General features: G+C 43.9%; 1 protein-coding gene across 1 annotated transcript; it reads right to left on the bottom strand.

Moving 5' to 3' along the window:
- Nucleotides 1-5,486: 5,486 nt before the first annotated feature.
- On the bottom strand, nt 5,487-12,210 carry LOC105684738 (zinc finger protein Elbow). Its single transcript, XM_012398394.3, has 2 exons — nt 11,288-12,210; nt 5,487-9,197 (listed from the first exon to the last, which is right to left on the bottom strand). The coding sequence occupies exons 1-2, from the start codon at nt 11,348-11,350 to the stop codon at nt 7,773-7,775; spliced, it is 1,488 nt and encodes a 495-aa protein (XP_012253817.2). The 5' UTR covers nt 11,351-12,210; the 3' UTR covers nt 5,487-7,772.
- Nucleotides 12,211-14,199: the final 1,989 nt, after the last annotated feature.

The following is a 14,199-nucleotide window of genomic DNA, read 5'->3' as shown; positions in this document are numbered from 1 at the left end:
TTAATCGTTTGATTATAAAGGTTGGCAGGGAGCAATCGGCTGTTTGTGTCGTCGTCGTCGTCTGTCGCTCACTCGACCGTACGCCGGCCAGTTCTCGACTACGGTATAATACCCGTGATTAATTAGTTTTTTTCTTTTTTGGTTCTTTTTTTTTTTATTTGCTCTCTGCCTTTCTTTCTTTCTTTCTCCGGACGATGAAACGCGAGCGAGTGTGCGTGCGTGCGTGTGCGTGTGCGTTTCCGATTATCCTCCTCCCCTTTACCCAACATACCTTTTCACCTTCGGTTTGCCTTTTATCCGCTTCACCACCGCTATACCCGGCCCCTAATTTTGTACACATCTTCATGTCCGTCGCTCGAAACACTCGACGAACCGAGGCAATAAAATCTACTCTACCCGCAACTGTTTTCCTTCATTTTTGCACATTTTCTATGACTAGACTTTTGGAAAATAAAAAATTTTCACTCACCTGTGGCACGTTGAAATTCGCGGTGATTTTTTTCTTCTTCCTCCTCCTTTTTTCTTTGCTGACACTGTTTTTTTTCACGCGGGGATGAAATTAGTCTAGTTTTCCCGTTACGTTATAGACGGAGTCCGGAGGAAAAAAAATAAATAAGAGAAGGTGAAGGTGGGTGCACCTCGACTTGATTTTGCGGTTTCTCAAATACATAAGACACCACGGGGATGAGAATGGAGATTCGCCTGTGTGATCGATTCGAGGGGCGATACAAAAATATGAAAGAAAAAAAAAAATGAGTAAAATATCAAGCTGCACCCGAAACGCAGAGAGGATTCGAATAACTCCGCATTGGGCGGGTACACAGACGCCGTTCGGTGAGGTGAGAGCGTTCGAATTCTACCACCCAACTTACGCGGAGGTAAATAATTCCACGATACGCGTATAATTCGTCGTGGATTTTTAGCGAATAATGAAAAATGGACGTCATAAATGAGTAGGTATACCGACAAAGCGACCGCCCCACATTGGGCCAACAATGGGGGCCAACAATGCTTCTACAAAAAGGGCCAACAAATCACGCGTGCGTTTCACCCTGTTTCACGGGGTTGCTGAAAAGTTTGCTTTCGACTCGCCGATTTTTCTCTTTCTACAATACACGTATATATTTTTCACCCCCCGACCCCCCCCCTGGTATTATTCTTCGTCACAGCGTCTCCGCGTGTACCGTCAACTGCAGCGTTATATATACATATATATATACCGGGGCCCCCGTGAGACGTGTATAATCGATTAATACGGGCAATATTTCCTACGTCCCCACGGAAGAAGAGGGGCCCCCAGAAACACACGCGCACACACGCAAACAAACAAAAACACCGAACGAGAGAACTACGAAACGAACGGACGACGCTGGAGCGCGACGAAAACGTCAACAACGTCGAGGCCGCAACGTATTGTTAGCAGTCATGCCCCGGGCAAATTGTGTTGTACAAATACCTATAAAGCCGGAACACGCTTTCGATTACCAGACCCCCCCACCCCTCCTCAGCCCTCGCGCGGCGCTCCGACCCCTTCGCCCTTGGGTCTCTTCACCGCGACAACAAACCTCGCGTAGAAAAGCGTCCGATCTCTTTGAAACGCTCCGATGTATTCGAAAAGTGAATTCGCTTCGTCGGGGGGCCGAGGAAAAATTTTCTAAGAGAAATTTGAAGAATCAAAAAATTTAGAATTCATTCGTCGGATTTATTTTGCGAGGTGAAGGAATTTGGAAAAATTTGTCGAAATTCACCATAGGATTTTGTGGAGAAATTGTTAGTGAGGGTAATTGACACTACAAAATCGAAATATTTTTTTTTTTTTGTTTCGTTGTTGCACTTTTACTGCACTCGAGACTGGTCACTGCACTTTTATTTTAATTCCCGGATTCCCGAAGCTCTAATTTTTGTCTCATTGTTAGAATATTAGAACGTAATTTTATCACGCGTCTGTTCCCGTCCGAAGATATCCCGGTACTGACGATCAGCCGCCGTGGCTTATCGGGCTTGTAAGTACCTGCCGGCGAAACTGGCGACAAAATAAACCAAGGTTCACGTATTACGTTTCGGATTATCGTAGGACTGCGCAATACCATCGGCGATGTGTTTTCCCTTTGTACCGAACCTTCTCGAATTTCAAACTACGCAAAATACTTCAAAAATTACTTCAAAATACTTCAAAAATCAAACTTCAAAAATTCGAGAGCAAAAAATCAAACGCATCATTAATTGAATACAAAAAAATTGACGAAATAATTCCCGGTCATTTTCCAAAAAAATTTTCTCTTTCGGACCGAACACACGAGGCAAAATTTCGTCCGAGTAATTCGAGAATTTTGTCTTCGGCGAGGTCTCATTATCCGGCGCGATTACCTCCCTCGGATTTCGACCGCTCTACGGTTTCCCTCCGAAATTTTCCTCCCTCGCGCGACACGCGCACACACACACACACACACACACACACACGTTTACACGTGTGTCAGGGAACGTGTCTCTCCCTCGTAACTGGTGGCCACATAATCTCGTTGCCGCGGTAATTGCTTCCTAATCGCGGGACCAATCAGCCTAACTGCGTTACGAGCATCTAACTCGTTTACGAGAAGGTCGACTTTCACCTTCCCCCCTCACCCACCTCCACCCCATCCCCCGCGCGCAACCTGCAACACCCCGCATCGAAAGGGTTCGCTACACAAACGAGGCCAGAAGTTACAACCTCCGGACGTCCGCTGGCCCGAGGTGCCTCCACCGACGATAATTATTGTCGTTATTATCTAGGAGTGAACCTGTTTCGTTGTTTTTTTTTTTGTCGTCATCCGGGTTTACACTCCTCCTCCTTTTCTTCCCTCGGGCGATATCGTCCAACCCTCCGTCCGAGAGCGAGAGCGTGCAGACAATGAGGGAGGGAAAATTGAGGAAGCATTTTCCGAGGATTTCGATAGGCGCGAAAGAAGGAATCGAATACCGTTGATCGCGAGAGTCTCGATACGAACGAGACGACGAGAACGAGAGAAAAAAAAAAATCAAAAAACGCGAAGAAGTCGACGAACGAATAATAAATGAAAGTTTCAATCGCGGATGAAAGGAGAGTCCGAAGTTCGAGGAGCTTTATAGACTTGGGATTGATCGATCCAATTTGCAATTGGTTTCCTTTCAATTTGGCGTGAATTTATCACGCCCGAGAAATCAAAGATGCGATTCCGTTCAAAGGGAGTAAGTTTCGCGCGGTATTCGAGTATTCGGGTATATGTACACACGCACATATATATATCGGGGGGGGGGGGGGGGGGGGAGGCGTGGAGAAGATTCGTCGTCTCTGCGAAAACGAGAGAGCAGCCCCGGGGCGCCCGCCGCTCTTATTGCCCCCCCCCAAACTTTCGGGGCATCTCGGCATCCGGCGCCCCCAGGCACCTGGAGTAAATCAATTTTCGGTTATAACCGCGGGCTCGAAACCACCCCGATCGGACGGGGGAGGAAATTGTAAAAAATGAAAACGAAAGAAGGTTCCAAAATAAAAATAAAATAAAAGAAAAAAGCGAACAGACTCGATACGAATTTCACGTCAAGAATTGCATCGTTACGTTCTCGTTGAGAGTCGCATATACATATGTAATGTATAATTCTTATCCCATGTGTACTTTATACTTCACTTATATACATGTATATACGTCTCCCCGATACGATTATTATGCGAAGCACATTGGACGTTGGGCAATAAAAGAAAATTTACGATCGTTTCATGTTGTGCCTCTCACCGCGCCTAGTTTCTATAAAATATCACCCTAAATCACCCGATTAAAATCTGCATCGCTCGTGCACGTACCTATATGTATATGTATACATACGATATGTATACGGTGTGTAACGTGCGACGATGGAAGTTGATGAAAAAATCGTTCATATTTTTTTTTTTTTTTCGTTCGGTTTTCGGAAGAAAAAAATTTTTTCACGAGCTACGGAAAAATAAGCGTCTTTAATTGCACGTAGACGCGGACGGATATATATATATACGTGACACGTGACCGGTACAGGTCGGCTACGTCGGCTCCGTCGCTAACAAAATCTGCTATCTGGGTATATAAAGTGTATCCGAGCTGTCAGCGGCAGCTGTGCCGAGCTATGCGGTATACGGATATTCGCGTTCTCAACGGTGTGCGTGAATTTTCCGTCGTACAGAGAGAGAGAGAGAGAGGGAGAGAGAGAGAGAGAGAGAGAGAATACTACACGTGTAGAGAGGGAAAAAAAAAAAAAACCACCTAAATATAGATTGATTCCGTCCCGCGTATCGGAGGGAGGGAAGTACGGGAGCGGAGCGAGTGAACCTGATTGTGGGAATGCCGCGAGCTCGCCCGGCAGGCCACGTCGAAACGTCCGAACGGCTTTCCAGTCCATTTGCCGGGCAAATGTGAAACACGACGGAGTGATTTTGCTCATTTCAATAATGAATCAATCGGTTGACCTGCGGGCGGACCGCTCGCGATCGCTACCCTCCTCCCCACCTACTTCCCCCGTCCACCTACCTCCCCCCCTTTCGACCCCCGAACGATCGATTATTCGACGAACCGGTGTGAAACCACCGACTAAAACATTTAAAACCGATTCTCGCGACATCGCCCGTGTTCCCGGCGTCCGACGCCATTTTTTTTTTCAAAAACGATTTTCAGAGCCCGAAAAATTGTCTCGAGACGAACTGAACTTTGTTTTTTTCGATTCGGAGTTGTTTTTTTTTTCTTGCGGCAGCACCGGAAGTAAGTCCTCGGCCTGTGCACTTTTGACTCCGGTTTGTTCTTTGATTTTTTCCGTCTTTTGGTTTTTTTTTTTTTTATTTATATTTTCGATTTTCGAAATGCGTAAAATCGACGATATACTCGGTCGGAAATGAATTTCTCACTTTACCGAAAATGCCTCGAATTCCTCCCACACGATCCGCAACGAGAATCGGACGAGGAAAATGCGAGAGAAGCGAGCGAGGCCTTGGAATTTTTTTTCTTTCATTCCTCCGGAATCTCGTAAGACGTCGCGACGCATCTGGTCGTGTCGTTTTTTGTCATAGCTGCAACACGCGAGTCCCCGTTTCGTTACAATATGACCAACTTCACCCGGTTTCTGGTGCGCTTAATTTTTGCCTCACGTTAATTTTACCGCTCAACTTTTTTCCCGACAAATTGCGCTCGTTTCTCCGCGGCGTATAAAGCCGCGTCATCCGGTGTATTGCCGTGTAGCGATGGCACTTGCATCGGGTAATCCGAGGAACACGAATTCCCTCCGAATATCTCATAACTTACTTTCGAAAATTTCACACACAATATCGTGTGCATTGATTATTGTGCGAGGATTTGAGGTCTCCCAAAATGAATAACTATTGATACTCGTTTATAAATATAACGTGTAATTTAATTAGAATAAAAAATCATTTACGTTTTTTTATTGATTTCAATTTAATTTATTATATATATATATAATTGTTTTGCAGGTTATTAATTCATTTCTTTCTCTTTCTTTCGTTATTTATTTATTCATCTTCTCTTCCCTTTCGCATCTCCCTTGTTCTCCTTCGCCGACAATGAGGGTGTGTTTTTTCCATATGCATATGTATATCATATATATGTATCAACTAATTAATCTTTCATTTTCCGTCTGTTCTCTCCAGTTTTACCAAATATAACAATTAACGTATGGATTATTCACAGCGACAATCGTGTTACAGGTCCAAGTATTTTAATATCAGAAATTATTACAATCAACGAACGTTTTTTTTTTCCGCCTTTTCATTTTTTCTCTTTTTCTTCGGTCATTCGAGTTTTATTACAATGATAAAATGTGAAATTTCGCGAGGATATATTTCGATCACCCGTACGTCATTAAAGATTATCGATTGATCTTCTCTTCACGTCATCCAATCGATTCGCCTATCTTCTCTTCGCCGTGTTATATTTTTTTTTCATCGATGATTATTTTACATGAAGTGTATAATATTGTAACGATATAGCGATGCGTTATATAGGTACACGAATAGTTCGGTAACGTAAAAAACATGACTGAGCAAATTTATAAGATTTTTAATTTTTAATTTCATCAATTTTTCTCTCCTCTCCTTTCACCTATTCTCGTTTCGTTTCGTTCTCCATTCTTCCAACTCCGACATTTTCAATGCCGATCCGACGAATATTTTTTTATATATATATATAAAATAAAATAAAAATGAAAATAATCGTAATAATTAATTGTAATACGAACAATAATGATAATAGCACTGAAACTATGTACATTCAATAACTATGTAATATGTATAATAATTAATAATAATTAATAATGATGATAATAGTCGCGTTTTTTGCCTTTATCTTTTTAATATAATGTCATGTAGGTACACAGAGGTGTATTTTAAACGTATTCACTGCACTATGTATAAATTATATATATATATATGTATTTATAGATATGTATATGTATATAGTCATTTACTTCTATACATATATTTATGTGGTGTGTCTTGTGCATATACATATTTACTACGAATAGATTGATCGATTACTAAAAACCTTTGGTTAAGCAAAAATAGAGGATTATATCGAAATATTACACAACTATATTATTTATACATACATACATATATATACATATATATGATATTCATACATATATGTATATAGCGTAAACAAATACATACACATACGTGTTATCGATCGAAAAATTTGACGGATAATTTTACATATTTTTAGTTTTTATCATTTATATAATTATACATATATCCGTTTATATGTATATATATATATATATAGTTATATATTACGTAGGTACACGACTATGAACAAATTTACAATATAATTACAGTAAATGATTGGATATGAATATATAAATTTATATATAAATATACACGGTCGAATACGTTCGTTATTCGTATGTATATAGGTATATAAATATATATACGGGTGTGCAGACATATTCTGATTACATCAGATCATCGTATTATATTATTAATAGTTTTATTATGGATTGGAAAGTTTACAACGCGCGCTATAATAATGTAATATGGACAGCTTATATAGATTTATTTATTTATTATTGAGCTTAAATTGAGATCCACTATTAAATTTGTGTATTGACGTCACGACGAACGATCTTGCGCGAGCTTGAAATTCGATTCGAATTCATCGCGCGGCGTTCGGTGGTACGATGTGGTCGATCGAAGAAAAAAAAACAAAAAAAAAAGCAGTCAAAAATTTTGAACCAAAAAAATCCTTCGATTCGCTTGTTCGTGTCGCAAGCTCGCTCTGCCGCGGGTCAAAAATTCACCGATAAAATCGTTCAACTTCAATCGTGAATATCAACGGATATAAATTAATACGCGATCTGATCGACGTAATTATATGTAAACGCACACGACGCGTTCGTTCGCGATAGTTCAATTATTTCTTTTCCTTTATACATATTTTATCAAGACTTGTATAAACATTTTTGCGGGCGATGAAAGATAAAGAATGAAAAAAATTTAAAAAAAACACAAAAAAATAAAAACAAACAATAATTATTAATCATTTTTTCTTTCTCTTATCAGCAGACTCGCGGTAATCACAGTTTAAAATTTATAATATCTACGCTATAAGATATATATATATATATATATATATATATTAATCGATAACTCCCCGTCGTCGTTGATCCTCGACACCTCCTCTGATCCGATTTTTCGAATATATATTTCACCCCCTTCTCGCTCAGGCGGAAGAATAACGCTCATCGTTGACGAGTGTACGGTATTCTTCCACGTTGCGTTAGGCTCAGGGATGCATGCCGGAAGCGGCTCCAAGTCTCGGTCCTCCGTACAGTGAATAAGGTGAAAAGTACGGATGTAAACCGGGCGCATGATGTGGATGAGGCGGCATCGGTATACCGAGGGACGAGAGCGAGGGCGGCATCAGGGGCGAGGGTTTTCCGTAGGGGTGGTAACGGGCGGTCGCCAGGGGGCTTAGGGGGGGTGTGGGGTACGACCTCGAGAGCAGGGGGTGGGAGGGCGGTAGCCCCGGTGGCGAGAGTAACGAGAGAGCGGCGGCGGCGGCGGCCGCGGATGAGGGATCGCCGCCGCCCCCCGATACGTTCGTGTGACTCCTGAGGTGCTGAAGAAGTTCCTCGGACGTGGAGAACCTCTTGCCGCAATAGGCGGCGTCCCCCGCTATCCAGTTGCAAACGTAGGGCAGCTGTGAGGCCGCCGCCAAGGCCGCCAGTTGGGCGTGGGCGTAGGCAGCCGCCACCGGGCTGTGGGCGCCCAGATGACCGTAGGGCGACGCCGAGGGCTTGTGGTCGCACTGGGCGCAGCCGGCCGGACAGGCGCCGGAATTCGTCGACATTTTGCTGGCCTGCGACGTGGCGATCAGCTGAGAGTTCAATTGACAACTGGTGCAATAGGGGTCCCGGCATACGGAGACCAGGGTGTCGGCGCCCGACGATGTCTTCATCCTCGCGTATCCGAGGTAAGGATTACCCAGACCGTTCTTGAGGGCCGCGTGATGCTGGGACATCAGCGAGCTGGCCATCACGTCGATGGGCAGCTGGGAGGGGTAGCCGAGGTAAGCGGCGGCGGCCGAAGTTGACACCGGTAGGGAGACACCGGGCTTGAACGTGCCCAGCGGAATGTCCTTCAGGGCGGGATCCGTCATGGCGAGTACCCCGGCCGGGCTGTAGGAGGACTTCGAGGGCAGCGAGGGGCTGTTGGCCGGCGCCTGGGACCCGTGGATCTCCGGATGCGTCGACCTCGAACACGGGGATTCCCTGGTGACGGAGTCCCCGGTGGGCGTAGCGGTCTTGCGGCCGCCTTGCGGGGTGGCCGCCCTGGCCGACGAGGCGCTCTGGTTGCTCGAACACCTCTTCGAGCCGCTTCCGGGGGTCCTCGCCCTGCCGGAGGACGAGTGACTCGAGGGCGCCCGCTGCTGGTGATGGTCGTCGGGGCTCGCAGCCTTCTCGCGACCCAGGCACGACTCGTAAGGCTTGAAACTGGACTTCATGGACGACGTAGAGGACGACGACTCGACGGACGGCGGTATCGACGGAGAGGATTTCTCTCTCGACTGATCCGAATTAATTTTCGACGATTTGCACGTAGCGGATTTGTCCAACGGCGCTAAAAGCGACTTACTTGACGGAGGGTCCGCTCCGATCTGGCTGCAAGTTTGCGCCAGCAGTGCCAGAGGACTCTTCTTGGCGTCCAACTGAAAAATGAGAAGAGAAAAATATTATTTGAAAAAAAAACAGAAAAAAAAACCCCGTTCGGATGTTCCGATCTACTTTCAGCCACGTGGGGTCAACCCTCTCGTAACGGGTGTCGAAAAAAAAATGAGAGTTCAGCCGAGCGAAATTATTGACAGTTTTTGAGAGAAGAAAAAAAAACAAACAACTTTTTCCCACGCGCGGCCATCGAGTCTGGGAAAATACGAATCGTACCCCGTGACGCGTATCCATTTGGAATATAAACGCGGACGAAGTGCGGTAGTAGCTTTATGGCAGATACATATGTTGTACAGGTACGCTGCGCGTTGTTGTTACCTTACGTGCAACGCGCGGTGTGGCGCAGCAGCTTTGAAAATCCCACGGAATTTATGATACGCGCGTGAATTATTGTAGCTCGTAAATTCACCAATAGAAATATCTGTACGGTCTCGCGTTCCGCCGCGTAACCACCTCTACACGTACCCGTTTACACGCACACGCACGTTCCTAGTTGGCTGCACGTTATGTACACGCGTTAACTTCGTTCCTACGTTTCGTTTGAAAAGCATGAATTATTTCTGTTCAATCCAATTAACAACGCGGTAAACACGAAACTGACAGGCAAAAACGCCGCTGCACGCGGACCACCCTTGTAAACGACGCGCGGCTGATATTGCGGCATCTGACAAAATGCGACGTAATTGAAATTGAGAGAGAGAAGAAAAAAAAAAATTAAATTTATTTATTATATATTTTATCGCGTCAGGAATTTTTTTGCAAAAAAATGTTTATCCCGAAATTGTCCACCGGACTTCGGACGTTTTGCGAAGAGAAAGAAAATTGGAAAATCGTTTTTGTATCTCATCGTCGGCGGTGCAGAAGCTGTGGTGAGAAAGTAACCGAGTTTCTAATTAGTCGAAAGATTTTGAAGAGCGATTATAAAAATGTGTTGTACGCTTTAAAATTCGTGAAAGTTTTTTTTTTTTTTTCGCCGTGAGAACGTGTAGTTAATAAATTAATAAAAATATATATACAAATAAATTACACGTAGAGGATGTGGTGTAGGACGTACGAGTCTCGTTAAGACAGTCGAACGAAAAAAAACTTTCGTAGTACATGACTTAACAAAATTAATTAATTATGCAATTAATTAGACACGGTGATATAAGCGGAAGAAGTTTTATAATTTATGGCGTAAAACCCGGCGTGTATTAAGACTCGTATTTCTGATCGACGAGAAAAAAAAAGAAGAAAAACAGAAAAAAAAAATCGCTACTCATATTATTCGCGTAGGTGTGCAATATATACGGGAAATAACCGCCTATAAGGAAACCCTACGTACAATTAGCAATAAATCATAATTTACACGGTAAAACGCTCGGCGCAATAATCATAATGGCGATTATATTGCAACAATAATTTCCACAGGTTATCAACGTGCACGAAAGCGACGTACGTAAAATCGCGCGTGTGTGCGTGCGCTAGTCACAGATATACTTGAATACGGTTCGTACGAATGTATCTCGTTACGCGAAGACGCCCACATGGAGATCTACACACGATGATGCTGCGGCATTTGAAGTAATGATAAAATGGAATAGCGAGAAGAGAAAAAAAAAAAAAAAATATAGTTTAATTAATCCACGCTCGTCTCGTGTTGTAATATAATTGAGGAGAAAGTTGCCGACCGGGTGTATCGCAAGTGTAATAAAATACGTTAAACGCACCGGATATAAAAATCGCAACGATTATTATTCACGTCCGTGTACGTACGGTAAATATGTTTTATGCAAGTTCGATGAATAAAATATTTTCACGCTCGCGTATTTCCCGGTTCCGCTTCGTTCGGATCGTTCGGGCGAGACTTTTAAATGTCCCGCTCGTCCCGATCGTTCGCCGAATCGTACCTCGCGAGCCACGGGTGATTTAAATTCAAATTTAGAATAGGCTACCGCTGAAGGAAAATGACGTGACATGATATTCCGCTCACTGTTCCCCAAATTTTAAATACAGGAGTTGAAGAAATTTAAATTATTGATGAAAAATTGACGAACAAAGAGAGAAGAAGTTTTTTATTAATTTTCAGACTAACCGTGGTTGGCAAAGGGGTAAGATATTCCGGACGGAGATACTGATTTGCGCTCGAAGTCAGCATGGTGTCAAATATTTTTCAAAGAAATCACTTCGAAACACTTGTTCCTTTTTTTTTCAAATACACTTGTTTTTTTTTTTTTTTTTGCAATTATAAAACACACGTATACATACACCAGAAGAACAATAAAATTTATATTCCACCAGAAAACTATGTTATATTCATAAATAAAATATATACACGTGATATCGTTTTACAGAATATTGTTATTCAATTATTTTAAAAAAAATTCTATTTTATCCTTCACACTCTTGATTTATTAATAAAATCGCTTCGCAGTTGTTGTAAATTATATTTTTTATATTTATATTTAAAAACAATAATTATTGAACAGTTCATAACTGCGTTTGTAAATCCGCGCGACCGTGTATCGGGGGGGGTGGGTGGGTAGGTGTGTGGGGTTCAAAACTTCACTCGGACTTCAAAATTTCACTTGCAAAATTTTGGAAAAAAATCAAAAAATTGGGTAAAACCAGGCGACCGAGCGAAAAATAAATTGTAAATATTCGCAACGAAGCGAAACGCACGATTTCGGAATTTGAAAGGATCGCGTTCGTATCGAAGCTCGCACCTCGAGCTCTGAATCGCGACTGGTCCGACGAACGGCCATGGCGGGATCGTTCGTCCCTCCCTCGTTTAAACCTTCCCCTATCCCCCCTTTTTCCCGATCCTCTCTCCATCCGTACAAAGGCCGAAGGCACGAAGAGACCCGGCGTACAAACCTTGCCACTCTACCAACGCCGGTGTTACGTACGTACGTACACACTCCGAAACCCTCGTTTCCCCCCTTAGGTTTTCAGCGCTCCCTTCTCCGCCACCTGACGACCGAGTAAACGAAATTTTCCCCACCTTCGTCGGTCGCCATGACGCAGCGTTGGCGGTTGTCGGTTCACGCCGCGACGCCAACCCCCTTCGCCCCTCCGCCCCCCCGCCCCTCCGTCCCTCCGTCCCTCCGACGGCGCGCCGCGACGCGACGCGACCCGACGCGCCGACACTTTTGTTGCGCTTAACCAAGCCCGTGAACGATGTGTCAAGACCCCGCGGACCCCCACCCCCGGTTCCGCCGAACCCGAACCCGAACCCGCCACTGGGTGACCCCCGACGACCCCTACCACCTTCGCTACACCGTTCAAAACCCCGCTATCCAACACCCGCGCCAACGGAAGCTGCACCGCGACGACGACGACGACGACGGGAAGAGGAAGAAGGAAGGGATGATCGGGTAGGGTGGGAGGCTGAAGGGAACGCTAACGAGCACTGTCGCGAAATACAACGAAAAGGGGATAATCGCTCCGGGTGGATTATCCGACGATTAAACCTCCGACTTCTATTAAACCAGAGTTTATTCATCACCCGCTGAATACATTTGTATTACCCCACCGGATTCAAATTCGATCATTCCTTCGGCTAAATTTTCCCCCTTTTCAGGACGTACCTCCCCCCCTAACCGGCTATCGTTCACCGATATTATTCACCCGTCGTTAAAAATCCAACGACCTCGAACGAAGTAGAATACGATTTTCGATCCTCTTCGACCGACCCCCGAACGAACCTCGACGCGATAATTTCGCGAAAATTCATTAACGCGCGGTCCTCCCGTTCGTTTCTCGAAATTCCTCCGGGGTCCAATAAAATCACCCACGAATCAAAACGATCATTCTTGCGGTACGGAGCGGTGCCGATGTTCTTGGAAAAAAAAAAAAAAAAAAAAAACCTACTGCAACGCGGAAACCATAAACTTCAGCGTCCAATTTTCGTCGGGGTCGTAAATAATCCCCGTGTAAAATATTTTAACGCTCCACTTTCGATATTCTTACCTGCGACGTGAAATGCACCGTACACACGGTGGTATACGTATACATACCTACCTTCGTACAGTTTCGTTCGCCGGCATTGTCCGACCGGAAACAAAAGGCTGGTGGTTACATTCAACGAGAGAGTATAGTTAACGCGTGTAATATAAATTTATAGAAATAGTTGTAAGTTGCGAGTAACGCGTTGGGTTAACGGGCGTAGGGTAAAAACGAGGGGACAATGGCAGCTACTTCATAATCCCTTTCGAGCGTCGTAAAATATCGAATATAGTATATCGAAAACCAGATACGCTATAAAAGCAGGTAGTTAGGGATGTTGTAAAATCAACGGAAAAATATCATTCGAAAAGCCGTGACGACCAGTTTCGTCAAATTATTCAGCGAAACTACGAAGATATCGGCCGTTGACTTTGAAATTTCAACGAGGCTAGTCCGCTCCGAACGACCGAATAAAAAAGAAGGGTAGGGAAAAAAAGAAAAAAAAAAAGAAAAACAAACTGCACGCGTTTATCATCGAGTTGAAAATTTTTCGTGACGTTCAATTGCCAGCGGGGTTTCCTCAAACGAAAGGGGATGTTTGTTAATACCGCGTGTAATACGCCCGACGATAGACGCGAGGGAACTCTAATTATCCGCCGAATGTTTTTTTTTTTTCTTTTTTTTTGCTTCGTTTCCTCTCGTTTCTTTGGACATCTTTCAACTTCCTCCCCGTACACACCACCGTCGCACCGTCTGGCCAGGTTTATTCGTGGACGGTGTCGATTGACTTTCGTCCTCTTTTTTTTTTTAAACCGACATAACCGACGAGAGATATACGCGACGCGCAGCGAATAGCGACTCTTGTAAATTACACACGTCCGAAATAACGTGGACAAAACACGTCGATGAAAAATTTCACCACCGTTTTCTAATTTTTCAAAATCTTTCTCAGACGAGAATGAAATAAAAAAAAAAAACAATTCAATGGCTACAGAATTTTTTGAGAATGATGGAAATGGATGCAAGGTTCGAGGGGGATGGAAATTTGAAGATGTGAAA

Source organism: Athalia rosae, chromosome 7 (assembly GCF_917208135.1).
Source record: "Athalia rosae chromosome 7, iyAthRosa1.1, whole genome shotgun sequence".
In the NCBI taxonomy this organism is placed as follows: domain Eukaryota; kingdom Metazoa; phylum Arthropoda; class Insecta; order Hymenoptera; family Athaliidae; genus Athalia; species Athalia rosae.
The sequence above is the reverse complement of the archived record's forward strand: the minus strand, read 5'-3'. Positions and strand labels throughout refer to the sequence as shown.

What these genes read in the sequence shown, in the direction of transcription:
- LOC105684738 (XM_012398394.3), bottom strand. Translation starts at nt 11,350, where the DNA reads ATGCTGACTTCGAGCGCAAATCAGTATCTCCGTCCGGAATATCTTACC. An exon ending in TTACCCCTTTGCCAACCACG is followed by an intron (nt 9,198 to 11,287) that starts GTTAGTCTGAAA and finishes CTCATTTTTCAG; the next exon opens with TTGGACGCCAAGAAGAGTCC.